The sequence below is a fragment of the Callorhinchus milii genome, unplaced genomic scaffold, assembly GCF_018977255.1.
Source record: "Callorhinchus milii isolate IMCB2004 unplaced genomic scaffold, IMCB_Cmil_1.0 Scaffold5, whole genome shotgun sequence".
Taxonomy (NCBI): domain Eukaryota; kingdom Metazoa; phylum Chordata; class Chondrichthyes; order Chimaeriformes; family Callorhinchidae; genus Callorhinchus; species Callorhinchus milii.
In genome coordinates, this window is record NW_024704746.1 from 41,160,669 (window position 1) to 41,186,014 (window position 25,346).

Genomic DNA, 25,346 nt, shown 5'->3' on the forward strand with positions numbered 1-25,346 from the left:
TGTCCCGTGGGTGAAAAGAATCAAGGAAGGAACATTTTAATTATTGTTCCTTACAAAACAATGAAAAATTACACATTGGTTATAGTATTACTCACAATTTTAAGTAGGGTCGTTGGAATGTAAAGCAACAACAACTTGCATTTATTTAATGCCCTTCAGGCAGGTAATGTCTCAGAACACTTTACAGCGTGTGGTAATGCTTTAACAGCGGTGTGAAATCTTGTCTGGAGTTAGTGTCTGCTGGTCAGTCAATCAGAATACATCAAATACATATTTTATCTACTAAATTAGTTGACTCTTATTCTTTCATTTGCCATGTTACATGATTAAAGCAACATCTCCCTCTACTGGGCATTTGTTTAAACATTTTTCTGAAATAAAATGTTCAAAGGGTCCACAATTCCAGATATTTTTGACTGTGGCTAATGATGTTATGTAGTATTTAATATTCATGTAATATTGTTCACAGCATTTCACAGAGCATTTGTTACACACTTAAGTACATTACTGCATACAACATTTCATGTTTTATTCTAAAACGTATTTGAATAGATTAAAAAAAACTCTTCATATGTAAAGGATTTACTTTGATAGCAACTCAGCATAGATTCACGATTCTAAGCGGATCATGATCCTGCTTGACCTGTGCTGATCAATAATGCTGTCACGAGTATATTTTCCCTCCACAGTCTACCAGTACTCCACTTACCATCCAAAAGAGTGTTCCGGTGGCAAAATCAGCATAGTACTCTATCGTAGATAGTACACTGAAGATCAAACAAATCAACACCATCAGGAACCTGCAATTAAATAAAAAAGTAAAATGAGTATACATTGTATCAATGTAAATTCCTCTAACTCAGAAAACAGAAGACTGCGACCGTGGGGGGGTACAGAACATGTGATCATAAAATGTGTGCTGTGTATACTGAGTGGGGTTTTGGTCAACCAGGTGTCTGATACATGCGGAAACCCACCACCATAATGCACGCCACCTATGCAAGGAAATTTCCCTGTGCTTGGAAATGAACTGTGCACTCTCTCCCCAGAGAAATCCCCTACTTCTGGAAAATATGAGGCTAGGTTGGTGAGAGCCAAGACTTAGGAACTGTATGCACTGTAGTCACATAAGTAACTTGGTAGTGTATTTATAATAGTCACAAGTTATCCTTGCTTTTAATCTGTTGGAGGTGTTGCCCAGTGACACATTTCCCATTCGTTGGTAAGAAGTCATAGTTATACCAATGCTTTGTAGTTACTGTCCACCTCAATCCACACAAATGCTCAATGCATACACTGCTGGTAATGATGCTTTTGAGTCTTTTTTTCTTTAAGATTTATTTGAATAGGACAGAGTGGTAATTTTAAAAATATATATGATTGCAGGTTTTAAAGCAGATATGAATACACAATTTCCTCCCCATATCTGAGCACAATATCTTGGTGGTACAATCTTGGTCTGTTTATTCAGGAAGATTTTGATAATAGATTTAAGTCACACAATAGTGCATTTCCAAATCTTGTAATGCATTACTGTGGATTAAATATACCCTTTCAGAACTTTGGCATTCTTCTACATCGCAAGCATTTGATCTATTTTAGAGCAGGTTTTAATGTCAATTGCATTCGGTACACTGTGATTTCAGGAAAAAGTATATTGCTATATTTCCCCACCTCTATGGGTACGCTTTACAGTAAATACGGTATCACACAATCACACTGCTCTAGTATTAGTACGAGAGGCTAACGGATTAAGTCTGTAGCTGTATATCAAAATACAGCTTGTGCTATAATAAGCATTGACTCTTGACCTGATCTGAGGTTCATTTACTGCACAAACCTAAGGGAAAAAAAAGTTTGTTAAGTGCAGTGCATTTGTTTTGAACAATTTAACAATAGATTTATTTTTTGCTGACAAGCTATTATATAAATAAAATGGGCACCAACTTTGAGTATACTGATCATAATATTATTGTAGAATAAGATTTTTTTTTCCTTTTATCTCAGAGCTTCGCAGAAATTTACAGCCTGGAAAGGCATTTATTTTTTATTATTATTTATTATTCTTTATAGCTCATTGTTAACTCATTGAAGGCAGCAGGGCACAGGTTCAAGGTTATAATGAGCAATTTCAGGACAGCCACCAGGAAGTATTTGTTTACCCAGAGGGTAATGATTGGAACGAGTCACCAGAAAATGTGGTTGAGACTGGGACACTGGACTCATTGAAGCTCGATGCTATGATAGTAGGATGGTACGGTGGGTATTTTGGAAGATGAGATCAAATGTGCTGAAGTGCATTCTTAATAATGAGGAGGAGGTAATTAATTTGTCTACCTTTTAATGTGCTATCCCCACAGGATTTATATTATTATGGTATGTTATTTAATATGCAAGAATTTGTAGTAAGCAAGTGGCTTCATAAAATGACACAAACAGATGAATACCTCTGGACATACATTCAATTCTGCAAAAGGCTTAAAGACTGGGAACAATTTAATCAACCTAGATACTCTATAGTCTGTAGTAACAATAATAACCCTTGCATTTGATATAGCACCTTTTCACGTCTTCGAGATGTCTCAAAATGCTTCACAGAATATAATGTAAAGTGAATTGTCTGTATATTTTGTGGGCGAAATGCGGCAGCCAATTGCGCACAGCAATGTCCCACAAACAGTCGTGGATTGAGTGACCAATTTATTATTTTTTTAAAGGAATTATTACCCTGGATAAGCAATCTGCCAATCGACTAACAACCGGGTTCTTACTTACTGCTAGGTAAGCAGAGGTGCGTGGAGTAAGAAAACTTGCCCAGTGTTTCACCCTGCTGGGAATCGAACCCAGGTCTCTTGCTTGCAAGGTGAGTGCTCTAACCACTGAGCTACAGGACTAAATCTGTGCATCATAAGCACTGTACAAAATAATGGACGTTTTACATCACAATGTTTGTGTCAAATTGATTAATAAAACATACTGCATGTAAAGTGAAGCAACAGCAGCAGAGGGAGCTTCTGTTTATTATTCTTCACAGAAAACAGTAGAAAGTGTGAATATCATGCTGGCTGAGGCAGAATGCATTCTTTCTTTAGCTGTCATTAGTGAGAGCAAATGCCAGGGCATGTTCCAAGACCAATTTCCAATACATTTATCAAATCACAAAACAAATGTCATCTTACAATAAATCTTATCTCTTGAAAAATGGATTGTAATTGTAAATTCAAAAGGTAAACTCTGAATTCTTTGAAAAGTTTGAGCCCTGATCAGCAGTTACTGAACCTTTAGAAAAGACAAACACAAATACTAGAGAACCTGTTTTTGATGGTAATCTGTTGACAGAATCATAGAATTTTACAGCCTAGAAACAAGCCATATGACTGTTGTTTTTCTCCACATGAACCACCTCATCCAATCTCACACACCTGCTTGTGCCCCATATCTTTTAATTTTCAAGCATCTATTTAATTCCCTTTGAAACAAGTGATGGACTCTGCTTCAACTGCAGGTGGTGACAGAGAATTCTAACCACCCTGTGTATAACTTGGTTCAGATTGAAGATCAGCACATCACCTCTAGTTGACTTAACGCCTGGTTTCAGATGCCTGACAGAGAAGAGTCCTCCTTCTTTCTTTTTTCATATTTATAAACACATTTTCTGGTACTTTAATTCATCTCACGTACGTGACTCACTTGTTGACCAGATTTGAAATGCGAGCAGAGCAACAGTTTGAGGCAGAATTGTACAATTTGGCCATCTAGCCTAGCTTCCCAATTTACCAAAAGATTCATTCAATCTATCCCATCAGCTCCAAATCCTTTTAATGTTTATGAACTAAACACAGAGATTTCAAGATTCTACAAACCTTCCTCATTCTTCTCCTCAGATATAATAATAATAATCCTTGCATTTGATATAATGATAGAAACTGTCCAAACATTAGACTGAAAATACTGGTATGAAGCAGTCATGGTGCAGATATTAATTGTCAACATACAATGCTCATCATTCGAGATAGTTTTCTTTTTCAGAGACACTGAATTAAATTGATCGATTTATTTGTAATGCACATTGTGAATAATGAAATTTATATTTTGATTACATTGTACTTGGTGAACATATGTGGAGTTCCGTAGCTCTGTGGTTACAGTACTCGCTTTGTAAGCGAGAGACCTGGGTTCAATTCCCAGCAGGGTGAAACCTTGGGCAAGTTTCCTTACTCCACACGCCTGATAATAATCCCTCAAGAAAATAAAAAAATAATAACTTGGTCACTTCAAACCACGACTGTTTGTGGGACACTGCTGTGCGCAATTGGCTGCCGCACTTCACTCAGTGAAGCAATGTGTTAAAGGTTAAGCTCGCAGGTTTTATACTAATGCAAGAAAAAACAGTAATATCCTTTCAAAGGTAGAGGCATCTGCCTCCAGTGAAAAATATTGAATTGTCAACATCACATTACCCACATCTGCTCTGGACATACCATATGTTATGGTCACAAAATACAGTCATTTCACGTGACAGTATATTCTATGAAGCACTTTGAGACGTCGCAACGACATGATAAGGTGCTATATCAAATGCAAGGATTATTGTTATTAATATTATTATTATTATATGGTCTGCATCACATACTCCTGTGTTGTCACTTTTGTTTTTCTTAAAAACAAATAAGGTGCACATTAAAGTTTACAAGCATTAAAAGAGTGTAGCTGTATTAGATTAGAGCTATAATTTAGAATTTTAAATATTAAGCACCTGAGTAACCGCATTTTCAAAGCACTGCTCTCTGGATACATTTCTTTTCAAATGTATGGCATGATTTTACATTTTGCAATGTTCTACATAAACATGTTTTGATTAAAGAAAGAAAAGTCTTAAAAGAGATAGATGTAGTACTTGTGAAGGAAAGGCATCAAGGAGTATGGAAAAGGTAGGCAGGATTGAGAGAATTTTTGACTCTAAAGAAAAGTCTTGTACAGTATTTCCATTATTTAGGCCCAAGCAACCAGCATTGAATACTGGGTACATTGTGTTTCAATATATACCTTCCCAAACTACAAAATTATATTCCCTTCAATATTATTCAAATGCCATGACTTCAGCAAGTTCTCCTGTGTGATTTTACACCTTCATTGCTTGTGGCAAAATTCAACACGGTTAATATATTTAATAGGCATTTAGGTTTTTGTAGTTATGCATTTGCAATCCATAATGTAATGATAATTCATTCCTCGATTGTCGAGTTGAGATGTTACTCTCTCTGTTGAAGGCACATCTACTTTTTGGTTGGTTTAATTCAAATTTCAAGATATTGTGTTGTCGGGTTATCCTTGACAAGGAAATAAACTGCAAAAATGAACTGCGGCATAAAATGTCGGAAAGAAAGTAGCCATTGGATTTATTCTTAGAAAACATGATCCAAGCAACAGTAGACTACGCAAGTGGAATGAATATCAACTCCAGGGTGCTGACAAACATGCGATTTCATTGTTCGCTTATGGCTGAATCAAAGGGAAGAATGCCAAGACTCTCTGATGACGTTTTGCTTTTTAGTGTGAAAATTACTGCCAAGATTCCTAAACGCACATTTGTTTCCTTTCTCCAGCACCTTGTCAAGATAAAATTGGAACATTGATTTGGAACAACTAAAGTACATTAAAGTACTAAGGCTGATTTGTCACTGCAGTCGAATTGTCACTCACAAGATATAGAACATGAATTGCACGGGCCTTGAACATAGCTGGTAAATTTAACAAGATATGAGAAGACAGCAACAGTCAGCCTACAAGCTAAAGTTAGGCCTGTGAGAGCATTCATAATCTGCAAAGACATTAATATAAGATACAATGGTAATGTGCAATGCATATCTTGAGAATAATGTGCATCTCCTGTGAAGAAGTGGCAAATTAGCCACAAGGATTAATCTACTGAAAGATCTTGTTTGCTGTGTGCAGATAAACACTGGTCATATTTTCTATTTAACTAAAGATCAGTTACCCAAGCATGTGGTACAAAGCACAGTTGTAGCTAAAGAAGACTGAGGAAATTCACAGGGGTAATGGCAGCAAAAACAGACTTGAGAATACTGAATTGATAACTGATCAAACATAGAGAAGGGATAAATGTGCTATTGGAAATTGTTAACATTACCGCTCTGTAATCTTATAATTACTCCCATGTATTAATTCTTGTTTTATGTACACACACTTTACATAGGAGTTGTAGTTCAATTGTTCTTTTCGGCTGCATATGAATTAAAATTACAAGGATTTCCCATTACTGGGTTCCATTAAGTGGTTTAGTCCAATAAGTTGAATCACAAGCAAATAGGAAAATTCGCCTCTGAGAGGATAAAAGTTGCTGTATTATGATATAATGCCATTTCCTCAGACCAGATGAAATTGTTCATAAAATATTGTTATTCCAGCAAAAGATGCTTGTTGACAGAATGCATTCAATGCAATAAGGTATCAAAAAGGATTTTCCAATGAGATACAGAAAATATAAAGCTCCAAAAACATAAAATAGAGATTTGTAACAACTGTTAAATGAAAGTAAAACATATTAATCAAAACATTAGGTGAACAGAATTAACCTTATTGGAGACTGGTTATTTTCACTTGGCAGCATGCGTAAAGGTTTATTTATTCAGCAATGCATTACATCAAAAGCGAATTACATCCTTCAGATTGTGACAATTTTCAAAAGCAATTATCATTCTTGTATAACCTCTACCATCATTAAAACCTCACAATGAATACCTCGGGCTGAAACTACAAAAAGATCAGATACTTTATGTAGGATATAATATACCGTAATATATAATAAGGATTTTTGGAAAATATCAGGTAACAAAAAATAAGTATGATATTATTGGATTATCTTTCTCTCTGTAGATGGACTGTGTAAATTTTTATATAGTACATCTACAAGTCTTTCACAATGATATCAACCTAATGAAAATATACTCCAGGAAGAAGCAATATTTCAAGCTTGATTTGCCCACAGAGTATCTAATGAATGTGTGCCTCAGAGAACAACTAACTTATTTTTGATTGGCAGTAGCATAGTATTCCTTTATGTTTTATGGCAAGGAGGAATTTGTAGCCAGTTAATAAAAATGCATTTATGTAGCTGTAAATAAATTGACAATTTGAAACGAGTCACCAGTCATGAGACTGCTGTGCATGTTAAAAGGTCATTACTGCCAAAATTGGTTTCTTCCAAAATTAATTTGGTTGGAGAAAGCAGACTCCTTTCATATGCTATGGTAAATAGCAAACATTCATTATTTCTGCAGATTTCATACAAAACCAACATTTAGATTTGAAAACATATGTATGCAAACATTTGCATTGTCATCCTAAGACTGTGTTATTGCTCTCTGTACATCTGATACATATTTAATTATTTGTAGGCATAGAGGCACTGCACAAGTTGACACAAATGTGCTACTTAATTTGACAGGCTGGCAATCTAACTCAGCGACCTTAAGGATGACTTTTGTGGAAAAAGGAAAATAATCACCACTCCAATCACAATCAGTTATCTAAAACCAGCCAAAACATATTATCAGGGGGAAAGAAGAGGAAGCACTATTCAATCATGCTTATAGAGGATAATGCTTTTGGGATGAAATTCCAATCCACATGAGTAGCATCTCTAATGATACATACCTATAATGGAGAAAATTGCATTATAAATATACACTGTCAAAGGCTAAACAGCAAGAGGAATTTCAGCCTTCAGCTTCCAAAATAGGTAAAGAAATTCCATTCCCTGATATTTGGTGAATCAAACAAAATATCCTTTAACTCCACTGTATACTTTGTATTATAGCGTCATCTGTGCTGAAGTTGTCATTTCCACCCTTGGGAATAGACCATCTGGTGAGCACTAATGATTTTTCCACTGATCTGAGGCCTGAGTAAGGTAAAATGTGTTATCAAGTTGCTCATTTTCTTGAATTAGGCACTTCTTACCTAATACCAAGCAAATAGTTTATCATTATCGCAGCAAATAAATCATTAATCCTTGCGTTTGATAAAGCACAGCTTGGAGATATCATGAGGACATCTCAAGGACTGGAGGATTGAATGTATTGTAAAGTGCACTGACCGTGTATTTTGTAAGTGAACGTAGCAGCCAAATTGTGCACAGCATTGTCCCACAAACAACCATAAAATAAATGACCAATTTTATCTGGGGAATTGGTGTTCAAGAAACTCCTTCAGTTTTGAGTTGTGCCATGGGATCTTTAATGTCCACCTGGACTGGATCTTGATTTAATGTTTCATTTGAAGGACAGCACCTCTAACCATAACAGTAATAATAATCCTTGCATTTGATATAGCACCTTATCACATCGTTGAGCCGTCTCAAAGCGCTTCACAGAATGTATTGTAAAATATCGAATGTATGTTTCTGGATGAAACACAGCAGCCAATTGCGCACAGATGGAGTGCAGGGCACACAGGTGGAGCATCAACCTGGACTGTGTGAGTTAGCCAGGAACTTGAAGGGCAAAAATTCAACATTGTTTACTTATCAAATAATTATCAGAAATACTCAAATTAAAAGAAATAACAAATAATTTTGCAATACAAATCAAAATGTAACAAGTACGACAACAGCAATAAAGTTAATTTATACAGTGACTTACACATTTGTCCAAGGCGCTGGACATTCGCGGACCTGACCTGGGGGTTGGATTTGGAAGGGATGGGGCCAAGGGGAATGGGGGGAGGGGCAAGATGACCGGAGGCACAAACAAAGAGGAAGGTCTTGAGACAGACCTTGAAGGAGGCTGAGGTGATCTTGTACAAAAAGTACAAAAAGCTATTATAAAATAGAATCAAGGATTGCTTTATTTTCTGGGAATTTTTGCATCATAGCACCTTCATATATTCTACACACGTGGTGCACAATCCAATTCTATTACGTTTTTAATCAAGGACCAGAAAATGTCAATCAGCAGTGCTAGTGAATATGATGATCATTTCCTTTTCCCTCCCATGAGTAAATTGTAAGCGACAAGGCTCAGGTTCCTTAAAAAAAGGTCTCATGTACTACAGGAAGAAGCAAGATTCCTTTCCTATAAATTATTTAATAATGGCTAGAAAGACGTTTACAATACCATCAAAATAACAACAGCCATAACTTGAACTTATGTAGTATCCTGATAGGATCGATAATATTTTGGAGCATTTTCAGGGTTGGATGCCGAACAAGGGAGAAGAGGGAGTTGGCCATTGGCTGAATGGTAGGGGTAAGTTTTAAGGTGTAACTTAAAGACAGATAGAGAGATAGCAAGGCATAGGGCTAGAGGCAGGGAGTTCCAGAGGTATAGTGTCTGATGGCTCAGCCACTGATTGTGGCATGGAAGGGCCTGGGGATCGTGTAGCAGGTTTGTGCTAGTTGAGCAAAGGATGTAAATGTGGACTGAAGTTTTAAATATTGCCTGGATCCAAAGTCTTCTGGCATCCTATTCTGGACTCCCATCGGGTAGTGGTTAGTGTGCTCTCCTCAATTCACACCAAGTTATTCTTGCATCTCACCAGTTCTGGCCAGGCTCCACTGGCTCCCCATCACCGACCAGATCAACTTCAAGGTCCCCACTCCCTAGCACCTCCCTACCTCCTCACTCCCCAATCCACCACCTAGTGCCTCTGCTCGACTGGCACTGGCCTCCTGTTCATCCCTCGCACCCTCCGCCCCACCATCGGGGGTCACGCTTTCAGCCACTATGCCCCAAAACTCTGGAAAACTCTCCTTCAATCCCTCCGCCTTGCCTCCTCTCTCCCCTCTTTCAAGTCCCGCCTGAAAATTTTTCTCTTTGACCGTCCTTACGGCCACCTCCCCGCAGCTCGGAGTCAGGCTCCGCCACTGTTAAACACTATGAGATGCTATACTGTGTGGAGGGCTCTATATAAGTGCAAGTTGTTGTTGTATATCAAATGCAAAGATTATTATTATTATTAACAAATATCTGAAGAGGAACTTACTTGTATGTTCCAAAGTTTCATCTTTGGAATGGTCCTATGCCTCCAATGTAGCGGTGTGCACCACCACATAATCAAAATAATAAATACTATAATAATAATCTTCACATTTGGTATTGCGCTTTTCACATCAGGAATAGTCTCAAAGCGCTTCATAGGATTTACTGTGAAGAGGAATTGTGTATTTGTAGATGAACGTCGCAGCCCAATTGTGCACAACAGTGTCTGAAAACAGCCGTGATGCTGTGATACTACAGCATCAATTCAATTATTTGTTTCATGTGATACATATGTTGGAGCAATTTTGATGGACAATAGGCTTTAAATGCTCCATTATAACAAATAAAAATCCAACCTTATATTTGACATATTTATTCTGCCTAATTAGGAAGTCGTTAAATGGCACTATTCAAAAGAGTAGAAGGTGAGTTTCCCAGGGTACTGACCAGCAGTCTCCCAGATAAAATAGTTTTTTTAATTTCATGACTGTTTGTGGGATTTTGCTGTGAGCAAATTGGCTGCAACATTCGTCTACAAAATGCAGCCACTGCATTTCACAGGGATTTGTAAAATTTGTAAATATATAACCACATAATATCTCCTGAAATAACAAGTTAGCAAAGTTTATAAACTGGAGATGAACAATATATTTGGTCATTCTGTTGCACTTTGGAAATATCAATTCATGTTCTTTGTGACTAGTCAGTTTATTGGTGGCACAAGTTAACATTCTATAAATGGAAACAACTAGGAAGCAAACTAAGCGAATACTCCAAATTACAACAACAAAATTACATTTGTATAGCACCTTTCATGTCAGGAGGATGTCCCAAGGTGCTGAAAATTAAATTAAATATACATGACATTAAATATATGTTTCCCTGTGGGTTCAAGCAAACCGTAATCCAGGCTGACAATCGAGAGCAAAACTGAGGGAACACTGCATTATTTGCTGTATCTTTCTAAGTGAAACAATCAAGACAAAACAGAAATATGAAAGAAGTCAATCAACATCTGAGATATAATTCTTCAAGTAGGAATTTATATGAAGCATTTCCTTTCCAGATACCGATTGACCTGTGCATTTCCAGTATAGGCAATTTATTTTTAACCAAACAGCACAATGGTGGAAAATTTGTTCCATGGCAATGGCAGAACACAAGTTCACATAGGATTCATTGAAAGAATATGTGCATTCTGTGGCTCAATCATGAATTAAAAAAAACGTTTTTCTTTACAATTGGAAATATTCCTGCTCCTTTGGGGTATCATTCTTGATTTACTTTTGCTAAATGGATTCTGGGGTGTGTTGGGAACATACAACTCAAATGACACTAACAGCAACAACAACAACAACAACAAATTACATTTGTATAGTGCCTTTCACGTCAGGAGGACATCCCACAGAGGGTAAACATTTGTACCAGATGACAGATTTATCTCGAATAGAAGAATTATTCATTTTTCATATGTATCTGTGGATTAGATACATTCTTGGATGAATTTCCCTAGACCCGCTTACAATTTACAAAAATACACAACAGTTTACTTAGAATTTGGTCTCCTTTTCTGAAAAAGATTTAGCATAAAGCTTCATCTGTTTGCAGTCTTTAGTTTCAAAGATTAAAATTATGAAATATACGTGACTGAGTCCTGTCCTGGGTATTAGAGAACAGTTACCCAGTTTTGTAGCAAATCTTATCAAAATCCATAAGTAATTATTTTCCCAGTTTTAATATTTTATTTTCATCCTCATAATTCATTATATTCATCATTAATTAATTGAAGAGTTTCATCTTGATTATTCATTATATTTGTCATTAATTCATTCAAGATTTCCACCCAACAATCTAAAATGAAGGTTAAAATTAACACTAATAGCCTTTACCTAAATGAGCATAAAGCTCCAATCCAAAACAAATTAATTGCGTTACCAAAATAGGTGTAGTATCTAAGATATATAATATATATATATTATAAATTCACTCTGAGTGTTTTATTTATATCCAATTGAAAAACAATGAACAGAAAGTAAAACAAAAATAATTCATTTTGTAGTTCACACACATAGTATCTGTTAAAAGTAAGCTGCAATGAGGCCACAAGTTATTCAAAAATCAGTGATTGTTAGGAAGAAGTATTTCTTGTGGATTTTATTAGCATTCACCCAAGAGGTTAAATGTTTTACACAGGATATACTTTGCAAGCCCAGTGCAATTTCTGGAGCATTCAGCTGGACCATCAGACCAGGCACACTCCATTTGCTGGACTTTTCAAAGATTTAGCCAACCGTAAAATTAAATTGCTTTTTATATCAAATGCTTCTAAACGTTTAAATGGAGGTGACCTCAATCTGGATAAAATTCTTATTGTGATTACATCTATCATATCAACAGGAACATTTTTTAAGAATGAAGCTCCAGTAAAGCACAAGATACGTATGTAGTTCAAGTGCACAAGTTTAAATTTATTCAAGAAAGATTAATCAAAATGAATAGAGAATTAACTCTGAGATCATGATTACTCATTGCCCAAAGTTAATAGCTTTCCAACTTCTGAAGAGGGCTCCCACAAACAGCATCTAGTATTTCACTGTAAACATTACATTTAGTTTTTGAAAGATAATTAGCACTGAATGAAGGCTTATGTGCTAACTAAGCTAATGTTCAGAAGCTATTTAGTCTTGATAAGGTAGCGTTCAAAATACAAAATCTAGGAGGTCATACTATTAATAATAAAAATAATAATCCTTACATTTGATATTGACCATTTCAAGTCAGGAGGATATCACAAAGCATTCAACAGGATATATCGTAAAGTGGAGTAACCGTGTACCTTTTGGGCAAACACGTTTTCAAAAGAGAAATTCTCATGTGATAGAACCAATGTATTAAAACCCATTGAAATAGATTGAGTTGGGCAGATTCTTAAAAAGATAAATATTCTTTCATCACTTTCCTACATTTGTGTATTTATTTGTTAGAGATGGAAGACCTCTAGGCAAGTTATTCAAGAATCAAGGATTGTGAAGAAGAAGTATTTCTTGTGCATTCTATTAGCATTCAACCAAAAGACTGAATCTTTTACACAATATATACTTTCATTCTGTAATACATTGTGCCAAAACTAATATTGATTCTTGTATCCATTTCATGCTCATTGAGCTTTCAATCTGTCCATAGCACGCATGTGACCAAGTAACTCTTGTATGCTCAAACTGATGTAGGGAACGTACTTAGCGGGAGCTGATAAACTGTAAATTTTAAGATCTCATGGCATAACAATTTCCCTTGCGGGAATTGTAGCTCATCTGTTCCAAGTGCAAAGATATGGAAATAAAATCCAAACTACTGTTGCCATTTTATTTTGGCTGTTTGACTGCTTTGCGCATCTGGGCTGCCATGTTTGCCTACAAATACACAGTCACTCCACTTCAGAGTAAATCCTGTGAAGTGCTTTGGGACACTCACCCGATGTGAAAGGTTGCTATATCAAATACAAGGATTATTATTAATTTAATTGCTATGAATTATCGAAGCAGAAGCAGTGAAAACACAAGTGGAATAAAGTGTCCTTAAACGTTCAGCAAATTAGCTATATAATGCAATTCCTTTTATTGTCCAATTTTAATTTTTAACCTACTTACTGCTAGGTAAACGCACGTTTCTGTTTACCTAGCAGTAAGTAGGAACCCGTTTGGTAGTCGATTGGCAGATTGCTTTTCCGGGGATAATAATGCCTTAAAAAAAATTAAAATAATAATAATTTGGTCACTCAATTGTTTGTAGGATACTGCTGTATGCAATTGGCTGCCATGTTTCGCTCACAAGTATACAGTCAATTCACTTTACAATATATTCCGTGAAGCGCTTTGAGACATCTAGAAGACGTGAAAAGTGCTATATCAAATGCAAGGAATATTATTATTATTATATGTGGAGAGTTATTATTATACATGAGTGTTGAGCACAGATAGCATTATTTATAAAGCTAGACAGTATCATCCACAAAAGAGTCATTATCATTTATGTGAAAATTATACAGCCATTAATTGTAATTTCTATTTTACATAATTCATTAATAGTAAAATCCTTAAAATCATTTTAGAAATGCTATGCAAGGATATAATGATAGTAATCCTTGCATTTCAGATAGCACCTTATCATGTTGTTGAGACGTCTCAAAGCGCTTCATGGGATATACTGTAAAGTGAATTCAGTGTGTATTTTGTGGGGTGAAATGCAGCAGTCAGTTTGCACACAGAAATATCCCACAAACAGAGATAGAGTGAGTGAACAATTTTATTTGGGGAATTGTTGCTAAGATCATCAGAAAAATTCCCTTCTGTTTTCAAATAGAGCAATGGGATCTTTTATGTCCACCTGAACAGGCAGACCCAACTTCAGTTTAACATCTCATCAGACAAAAATCACCTCCGTCAATGCAACACACCCACAGCATTGCATTGGACTGTCAGTTTAGACAAGGCGGTTCCAAGTCCCAACATGGAAATTGAAAGATATTTTGTGAGCTGCAAATTAAGAGTGTGAAAGGAATTCAGTTTCGAGATGTAATATTTGTTCCTACTTTCAAATACAAACACTTTGAGAACTCATTCATTCTGTCTCTGACAATCCTCTACCACTAAACAGAGAAAACTACAGGAACGGTAAGAGTTCTGTAAGAAAGACAAAACTTATGAATTTGTGCAAATGGCATCACCACAGTAGCATTTTACCCTTTGTCAATGGTTGAATTGCTGTAAGGCCATCTGCCAGGACATCTATGGACCAGCCACCAATGATGAACCAATTCTGCTCCAATTGAGCAATTGGAAAATCCAGATTTTAGTTTTAACGCATCAATCTTCAACACAAACTTATTGTTCAAACACCTTTTTACTGTCAATGTTGAGTCTCAGAGCACATGGTTACAGTGTTGGCTAGACAGTCGTGTTGAGGAGTCCCTCACAGTGTCAGTAATCTAGACCCTACTTAATACCAAACACAATGTGTTGGCGTTCACCGCCAGAAACTTCTCAATACAGTACCGCACAGTACTTACACGGTGAAATGATACGTGAAGCACTTCCATCCGCTGGGCCTTTCCAAGAAGTTGTATACGTCTCCCTGCAGGCTAGTCTTAGTCAGGTAAGGTCGGTAAAAACAAACCGACCCATTGTTTCTATTAGTCTCCGAGCCTGCCATGGGGGGATTGTTGACCTGGAAGGTGGAGTGAGTTTTGTCCGCCTCAGGACTGGTTGGTACTCCTGATCCATTATTAACCTCTTGCTGGAGTGAAACTGGAGAGTAGCGAGCATCACCCGTGTCTTCGTTCACTTCCAAAAACATTGAGGAGCTTCGGTGGCCACTGATGCTGTGGAGTGAGGAGTTGGAGCTGTCCATTTGCCTGCTGAGATTGTACATGGGGTGTCCACCCGACTCACCGTTACCGTAAGGCATTGGGACATCTAGTGAGGCTCGATCCCCGGCGGATCTCTCATCTGAATGGATTTACCCCACAGGGGAAGGCAGCAGCAGGCAGGCAGGCAGGCGTTGTGTGGGACTTGGCATTGATGGTAAGGAGGTTTTGATCCCAGTCCTTTCGAAGTCGCACACACACACACAAGCAGCTCGTATCCCCTGGAAGAACAAGGAGAAGAAAAAGAGAGCGAACCTGAGAAAAAGAACAAATCTCGCTGAATGCAAATAAATTAGTTAAGAGATTATAAATAAATAACTTTTTTTAAAAAATACAAAGAACACACACTTGCAAATCTGCAATGAGTGCAATGGAGAGGTCAGTAGGGGGGGGAGTGGGGGGGCGATGGAATCTAGCTGCTATGGGAATAAAGTTGTTGCTCTGCAGTTACTCAGACGACAAGTGAAGAACAGATAAGATTAGGGCATTTAAAATAAAACTCTAGAGCATCGCCAGGGAGGGATGCGTTAAATACCAGGCGCATTATTTAAATAGCGACAGGGGAATTAATTTTTTTTGGGGGGGGACAGTTTTGCAAGAAAATGCCAAGAGGCAGATGGCGAGGCCACTTGGGCTGGAAAGCAAAAAAAAAAAAGCAAAAAAAATGTGAAAATTCAAAAAAAAAAAATGTTTACAATTTAAAAAAAGTTTTTTTTAAAAAAAGAAGAAAAAACTAAAAAAAAAAAGAAGCATAAGCCGAATTAAATAAGGCAAAGGAACCGTTCTTACTGTCAAGGGTTTTGTAGCGTTTGCCACAAACAACTGAGGATTCGCCAGACAACTCCACTGCAAAGTCACTTTGCGCACTTCCAGCAACACCCGCAGATGCAATGCACTGAAGTATCCCCCAAAGTGGGAGAGTGGGGGAGGTTGGGGTGGGGGTTGGGGTGCGGGTTGGGGGGGGGGGGGGACGAAGTCAACCCAAGAAACTGACCCGACCGACCCCCCCCACCCCCCGCTCTGTCTGTCTCACCTGCCTGGTCACCCGGAGCGGCTGTGGAGTGAGGAGTGAGGTGCGCTCCACTCGCCAGCGCGCAGTGACTGCGCTGCGCATCCACCTGTCGGGGGGGTGACACACACACACACAGACACACACACACACAGACAGATACACACACACACAGACACACACACACACACAGATAGACAGACAGACACACAGACAGATACACACACACAGATAGACAGACAGACAGACACACACACACAGATAGACAGACAGACACACACACACACACACATAGACACACACACACAGACAGACAGACAGACAGACAGACAGACAGACAGACAGACAGACAGACAGACAGACAGACAGACAGACAGACAGACAGACAGACAGACAGACAGACAGACAGACAGACAGACAGACAGACAGACAGACAAGCAGCAGAGCAGGCGCAGACCTGAGCCTCGCACCTGGGTCTGGGTCTGATCTCCTCACAATGTGTGCCCACTCCGCCCACTCCTCTTCTCAGCTCAGTCCCCCCACCCATCCTGTGTGGGAAGGGGGTGGCTGGGAGTGGGGGGTGGATGAGGGTGGGGGGTGGGGGAGGTTTGGAAGGTGGGGAGGAGTGAGTTCTCCTGAGGGTGGGGTGACCGTATTTTGTAAACCGAATGACAACATCATTTTTTTTTAAAAAAAATTGAACGCGACACAATTCTCGATCCACCGCTGTTTGGGGGACACTGCCGTGCGCCGATTGGCTGCCGCCTTTCGCCCGTAAAATATACAGTCAATTAACTTTACGGTATATTCTGCGAAGCGCTTTTGAGACGTCTCAAAAGACGTGATTAGGTGCTATGTCAAATGCAAGGATTATTATTAGTAGTAGTCGTAGTAGTAGTAGTATTAGTGATGCTGGCATTACTAGATATTGTTGGATTAATGGCGGCATTTCTCTGATCAGTGTTTTTGTTTTAGAATTGTAATATTCTTGCTAGTTTGCTGCTGAACTCATGACGGGGCAAATTTGGCCAGGGACATGATAATAATAATAGTAATAATCCTTGCACTTGACATAGCACCTGATCACATGCTTAAGACGTCTCAAAGTGCTTCACGGGATACTCTGTAAAGTGAATTGACTGTATATTCTGTGAGCGAAACCTCAATCGGGGACTGTCCTCGGATATCGTGTATATATGTTCACCCTACCTTAGGGCTAAGTTGATGTGCCTAGCATTGAAATATAAGAATCTTCTCAATGCTCTTTGACAGGCTTCAACAACAACAACAAGAAGATTCCATTTATAGAGCGCCTTTCACATCGGGAGGACTTCCCAAAGCGCTGGACAGTTGGGTCAGGACCCGAGCAGGGGGAAATGGTCAGGGTGAGGGGAGGGAAGGGAGGAAGCGAGGAGGGGGGAAATGGTCAGGGGGAGGGAAGGGAGAGGGCGAGGAGGGGGTAGAGAGTCGAGAGGGGAGCTGAAGGCACGGTCAAAGAGAAAGGTCTTGAGACCGGCCTTGAAGGAGGAAAGTGAGGAAGCAAGGCAAAGGTACTGGGGGATAGAGTTCCAGAGCCTAAGGGCTGAGAGGCTGAAGGTCCGGCCACCGATGGTAGGGTGGTTGGGGCGGGGGATGTGGAGCAGACCGGAGCCAGAGGAACGGAGGGTACGGGCAGGTAGACAGGGGGATAGTAGGTCGGAGAGGTAGGAGGGAGCGAGGCCGTGAATGGCCTTGTAGGTGAGGGTGAGGATCTTGAATTCGATTCTCTGGGGGATGGGGAGCCAGTGGAGGCGAGCGAGGGTGGGAGTGATGTGGTCACGAAGTCTGGTGCGGGACAGTACACGAGCTCCTGAGTTGGGTGGATTTGCAGTGCTCCAGGACGATGATCAGCCAGCCTGGCACATCACTGGGCACTTGGAGGAGCAATCGCTGAGGACAGGGAATCTTCTTGCCCAGCTCCTGTTAACGGTGCAAGCCAAAGCCCCAATGAGAACGATGGTCCTAGGCGGACAACCAGCGGGAAGCTTGACAGACCGTGCTTGCTAACGGCGGTTTTAGCTGTTGAACTTCAGCAGGACTGTAACACGTACTCTGGTATCCCGAAGGCTTGGTTCTTGCCAATTTAGTAATTTCCCAAATTAGGTAACCAGGTGCATCACTCTGGGGAAAGAGTGCGCATTCCATTCCAGACAAAGGGAACTTTCCAGATATTTGGTAGCAATCATGGGCGGACCTCTCAAAATATGGTTTGAATAATCGTAAACATGGTGAGGGGTTTCAATTGTACCAGACACCTGTCTGACTAAAAATAGCACACTGCAACCTGTTCACATCACAGTTGCACGGTGTGTGCAGCGTGTTGTGAACAGATACGTGCAGTGTGTTGTGAACAGGTGTGTGCAGTGTGATGTGAAACTGTGTGTCCAGTATGTTGTGAACAGGTGTGTGCAGTGTGAAGTGAACAGGTGTGTGCACACACTGCACACACCTGTTCACATCACACAGCACACACCTGTTCACAACACACTGCACATATCTGTTCACAACACACTGCACACACGGTTTCACAACACACTGCACACACATGTTCACAACACACGGCACACACCTGTTCTCATCACACTGCACACACCTGTTCACATAACACTGCACGCACCTGTTCAAATTACACTGCACACAGCTGTTCACTCACATTACAGTGCACATACGTTTCTTGATTAACAAGCTGTCTCAAGCTGAGCAGACACTGAAGACTACATTAACCACAAGGACCAGTAAATGTTACTCTCCTCTCTCAGTACCTTAAACTTTACAGCTGTTCTCATCACACACATCTCCCTCGTCCCAGTGGATGTGAAAAATTACAGTTATGGCAATCACCAACAAACCATCCAAGTGCCCTGATTTATTCAGAGTGCCCCTCCTCCAGTATAATTCCATTTGACTGGTTGCTTCTTATCAAATTCCTTCAAACAAGTTTGCGAAACTATCAAGATGATACATTTGGATGAAAGGCATTACATAAGTGCAAATTATTATTGTTGTTGAGTAAATTTTAAGGCATTTAAAGCCTATATAATTAAATACAAATAATACAGTAAATAAATAGTAGAGGTCCTTTTGGCTTGATGTTTTAGGTCCCATTGGAGCTTTCTATTATAATTCCATTTTCTTGTTCTTTTTCAATATTTATTGAGAACTTTACTCATGTGTTTATTTGATTTCCTTTAAACTGTGTAAATTGACTCAGCTTCAATAGATGCTTGTGATTATAATCGCCTTCTACATCCTAAAAAGTCTTTGTCTGTTAAAAATAAATCTACCAACCTCATTCATTCTTTATGCGGGAAGAAAGTTATATTGTCTCATTTCTATTTACTTACATCAGGAAAGGAATTAATTTATTTACAAACAAAGGTAAAAAAGCTTAGCAATAAGAAGTTACATTAGCAGCAAAACATTCAAAATATTTTGTTTGTGGCAGAACTATACTGAACAATATCCGGTTGGCATTCTGTGCACATGGATTAATTCCTGCTTTGGATGCACATAAAACCCTTTTGAAGGAGATGCTCCTCTGAAAAACATCATCCCAAGGACAGTTGGTTGAGCACCAGACTTGAGTCCAGATGTTACCTTTATGCAAACAATAAACTGTTGGAATTAGATAGAAGCCAAAGCCCTTTAGAAGGGCTTGAATCCACAATCAGTAGAATGATGTCAATTGAGCCGTATGCAACAGAATACGATTTACAATTATATAAGCGCCTTTCACATTGGGAGGATGTCTCAAAACGCTTTGCCCTGTTCCCCTACACCCGAGCCAGGGGGTGGGAGCTGAAGAGGGTGGGAGGGGAAAAATAACTGAAAATGCGGTCAAACAGGTGAGGTTTGAGACAAGCTTTAAATATGGAGAGAGGGTGAGTCAAAGGGATAAAGAAAGACAGGAACACACTTGTGCAAAGTAAACTGGCCAAAGAAGTTATACATAATAATAATCATCCTTACATTTGCTATTCATGTCAGGGGAACATCTCAAAGCACTTCACCGGCTATACGGTAAAGTCTAGTGACTGTATTTGTATTTTGTGGATGAGCATCAGCCTTTTGGTAAATGACCAAAATTGTCGCCAGGAGAAACTCCTTTTCCTTTCAGAATACGATGTGGAAGGCGCTATATAAATATAAATTTGATTTGTATTGGATAGAGCCATGGGAGCTTTAACATCCACTTTCCAACAATGCAGCACACCCGCAACACCCACATTGTCAGCCAAGACTATATGAGTTCCCAATCCTGACGTGACATTCAGCATACACTGCAAATAGGCATGGTCCAGTGACAAGGTCATCTAGCTGAACAAATGTAACACAAACCATAGATTGATGGAGATGGTGATCTCTGCACTAATAAAAAGACTACGTTATGAGATAAAAATAAATAAGATAAGAACTCACCTAAAATGCTGAAACTGATAAACTGACCCTAATGTCACAGGCATACAATGCATGGTATTTCAAAATAAATACCAGTCTGAAATATTAGAAATATAATTTTCTCCTTGACATGAATAGATAAAAATTGAATGGATGAATTGTCAGCAACTTGACGGATAGAAAATTGTAGAATTACTGTATAATAAAAATTAATCCTGACCCTAAGCCTAGATATTCACTCAAACAAGTTATCCTAAATATAATTATAATGCAACACTAAACCTCCTGGTAACGGAAGATAAAAGAAAAAAGTTAGGATCCAGCAAAGCTATTATTATTATTTACAATGAAAGAGAAAAGTATATCTTATTAAATTATATATCTGTTCCTCCTTATGTCAAAACAGCTGTTTTCTATTCCCTCACTCTCGCTCGCACACACACACAATCATATTCTTCACAAATTCTGTTCATATGGCATGCGTATCTTTTCACATGTGGGGTAGGGGGGAAGGAGGGAAGAAAACAGAGAGTAGGGAAATGGGACTAGAGATGAGAGTAACAGTGGGGGAACAAGCACCAGCACAGACACAATGAGTAGAGAGAGAGAGACAGTAGGGGAATGGGGTTCCCAGAGACAGTGACGGTGTAGGTCTCAAACCAGCACCTAGTGATGCACAAATGTGCCAGGGATAACTCTGCCTCCAATTGTGCCATCGTGGATTGTATCATGATTGGTGCTGAAACTCGGTTGGGGGAGGGGTGGTGGGAAAGAAGATCAGCGATGTAAATTTCAAATACACTATGATCTATTGTCCTGATATTCTGGGCTTTAGAGAGCAAGTTTCACGAGCTTTCAATTCCCTGTATCCCCTTATGCTCACACAAATAAATATTATTTTAGTTTGCAAAAAAAATCCTTTTTTTTGAAACCCCAAATAACTTTAAGTTGTACACTGATGGCAATTGGCATAGTGGTCTCTGGTGTTGCTTTCAAACCCTATATCCTTGCATAAAATCCAAGGAACTTATCATGATCACCTGTTACAAGAGAATTTGAGGTAGTTTAAAGTATTTGTGCTAGATCTGAATTCAAGAACAAATTAGCTAGAGTTCTGTTAGGAAATGATATCTCCAGGTATAATATATAGTTTAAGACATAAGGTCATGCAACTGCCAGGCTGGTGGAAGGCGAACTGGATGGAGCTAGCAAATTCTTATTTTCTTATGTTCTTATGAGTGTCTTTAAATTGGGGAGTTCCTGATGAAAAAGATAAGGAGCAACTAAAATAGTGTAACCTGTAGCCTGTGAAGAGTTCATGAGGTTCACTTGGTGTCATATATAAAGAGAAGGAAACTTAAATCCTTCACCTTCTGATATCTTCTGAACTCTCAAATTCCAGGGTTATGTTTACGTTTTAACCATGATTAGTTGTAATCATTGTTGAAATGCAGTTTGTTGATTGAGGTATATCCCGAAGATCACATGAAAGGATGCTCAAAATAATTTTTTTGCAATAGTGTTTTATCCATCCATTTGGAACACAAATATTTATCTTTTACTGATATTTATGTTTCAAAAACAATCAAACTCAACAAAAAAGTATGAAGTAAACACTCCCAACTAGCTTTGATACTGGTCTTTATGTAGTTAGTGAAGTGTAAATGTTAGCAATAGAGTATCAACAACAACAACAACAAGATTCCATTTATAAAGTGCCTTTCACGTCAGGAGGACGTCCCAAGGCGCTGCACAGTTGGGTCATGACCCGAGCAGGGGGCAAATGGTCAGGGTGAGGGGAGGGAAGGGAGGGAGCGAGGAGGGGGGAAATGGTCAGGGTGAGGGGAGGGAAGGGAGGGAGCGAGGAGGGGGAAGAGAGTCGAGAGGGGAGCTGAAGGCTCGGTCAAAGAGTATCCTTTCCTGCATTGTCCTTGAAGAGAAAGAAAGTGAAAAGGGTCACCAGTAACTTGAGCTGCCGCAGAGATAAAAGAGCAGGATGATTAAAATGCTTCCCCCATTGTATTCCAACAACACACAGAAGAGCTTTTTGTTTTTGTTCCAGATCAGGAAACACATCTCCAGATTACATCTTGTAATCTCTCTTGACATCTCGTTGAATTATCAGATTTATCTCACTTTGCGCTCAATATCAGTAGTGGAACAAGTAGTGAACTGAGGCCAGTGTAGACATGGAAAATAAATTTATTTCAAATAACTCTTATGGCATTATTCATCTAACATCCCTGGGCAGATATCTCTATTTTAGTTATGAATATGAGAATGCAATAGTTACAAATATTATTGTCTTTTTTATTAAGATTTGAAGGTCGTTGTTGTTTTAATATAGTGTCTTGCAGAACATGTTTCTAAGTTTACCTGCAGAGATGGACACAATTATAGGGAGCACTTTAAACAACATTTATGTTGTGTCTTGGAGAGCTTTTAACAACATTTATGATATGACATTTAAATGTGCCACCACTGTTATGTTTGCCATGTGTCCAACCATTTATGTTTGTCTTTAAGACTGAAAGTCATATTGAGACATGCAGAGAGAGGAAAGGGTTGTAGGAAACTGAATTGTTTACCTGGCTTCCCTTAAGTATTTATTTGAAATCTATAACATTGAAACTTGCATTTTTATAGTGCCCAGTAAAACATAAACATCTCAAAGCACTTTAAAACATATTGATTAGAAATGAAAGTTGTTGCATCAGAAAATGCAGGAACTAATCTGTAACCAACAACAACTCTTGCCTACAATATACAAAGTCACTTCACTTCACAGTTGAGATGTCCTGATGTGTAAGGCACTATATCAAATGTACATCAAATGTAAGGATTATTATCTTATTTTATCTCATAAACAAGATAAGTAGCTAAAATAATTACCTTTGGGTAGGTAAAATTAATACTAATATAATAATCCTGGCATTTGAGTTTGTGGCTTCTCACAAGATGTCTTAAAGTGTTTCACAGGATTTTACTGTGAAAAGTCATGACATTCATGGAGTCCTGTAGCTCAGTGGTTAGAGCACTTGCCTTGGAGGTGACAGACCTGGGTTCGATTCCCAGCAGGGCAAAACATTGAGTAAGTTTCCTTGTTCCACGCACCTCTGTTTACCTAGCAGTTGGTAGGAATTTGGTTGTTAGTCAATTGACAGATCTCTTTTCTGCAGGTAATAAATCCTTCAAAAAACAATAATGATAATAAATTGGTCACTCAATCCATGACTGTTTGTGGGACACTGTTGTGTGCAATTGGCTGTCGGGTTTCGTCTACAAAATATATAGTCAATTCACTTTACTGTATATTCTGTGAAGTGCTTTGAGACGTCTTTAAGATGTGATAAAGCGCTGTATCAAATGCAAGGATTATTATTATTATAGGCAAATGCAGTAGCCAATTTCCGTATACCAATATCCCACAAACAGCCATGAAGTGGAAGTGAATGACTAATTTTATTTGGGGGACTGTTGGCCAGGAGACCTTCTGACTTAGAGGCCAAAAGTACTACCGACTGAGGAGTCAGACTGGCACTGAAACCAAGTATTTAAAGTTGGTGGAGAAATTTTCAAGAATTGGTTTGCGGGTGGGCGAGAGAGAATGGCCATGAGTGTGCCAGCCTGGCTCAATGGTTGCACTCTCACTTCTGAGTCAGAAGGTGGTGGGACTGGAACTCACACTTTCTAAGATGACATTGCAATGCAGTGCTGGTGGGGGGGGGCGTGGGGTGGGGGGTAGGTGGGTGTTGCATTGTTGCAGGTGCCGTCCTTCGGTTGAGAAGTTAAACCAAGGTCCTGTCTGCCTGTTCGGGTGGATGTTAAATATCCCATAGCACTATTCGAAAGGAAGAGGTAGTTTCTGGCGATGTCCTGCACAACAATCACCCAAATCAGATTGGTCACTCACTCCGTGGTTGTTTGTGGGACATTGCTGTGTGCAAATTAGCTATTGAGGTTTGCCCACGAAAATACACAGTCACTCACTACACTTTACAACATATCCTGTGAAATGCTTTGAAAAATGGAGGGATTATTATCATTATTAAGTGTCAAGTGGTCAGTGTCAACTCCAAAGTCCACCAAACACTAGCCCAAAAGTAGCCCAATAATGATGCCTTCCTTGCCTTACCTATGGGAAAGCAGCACAGTGGCCAATTTAAGTTAGTGATTTTGAAACAATGTAAGAGAAAAGATCGGGGAGGGGGGCACGATTTAAAATTAAAAAATGAAGATTTAAGCACCCGCCCAAAGCCGTTGTTTTCAGGCACGGTTCCAACAAAACCCGCCCAACTGGGCGTGAACCGCCAACTGTGTTGATAACATTTATGGATAGGTTCACTGACTATCATCTTTCCATTGTGTTAACAAGGAGAATCCTTCCCACCCTTTACAATGCGCTGTTTAAAGGTAGAAATATGGGCATTGAAAAAAATCACTGAATCATTTAATTATTTTGGTAAATTTGTTTCAG

The 25,346-nt window shown here is 38.9% G+C and overlaps 1 protein-coding gene across 1 annotated transcript in view; it reads right to left on the minus strand.

Annotated features, from left to right (window-relative positions):
- Positions 1–16,479, minus strand: part of kcnq1.2 (potassium voltage-gated channel, KQT-like subfamily, member 1.2) — a 289,776-nt gene extending 273,297 nt beyond the window's left edge. Inside the window, 3 exon segments of the mRNA XM_042335066.1 lie at positions 710–800; positions 15,067–15,644; positions 16,457–16,479. Coding sequence (XP_042191000.1) covers positions 710–800; positions 15,067–15,428 — 453 coding nt within the window. The 5' untranslated portion in view covers positions 15,429–15,644; positions 16,457–16,479.
- Between the last annotated feature and the right edge of the window lie 8,867 nt (positions 16,480–25,346).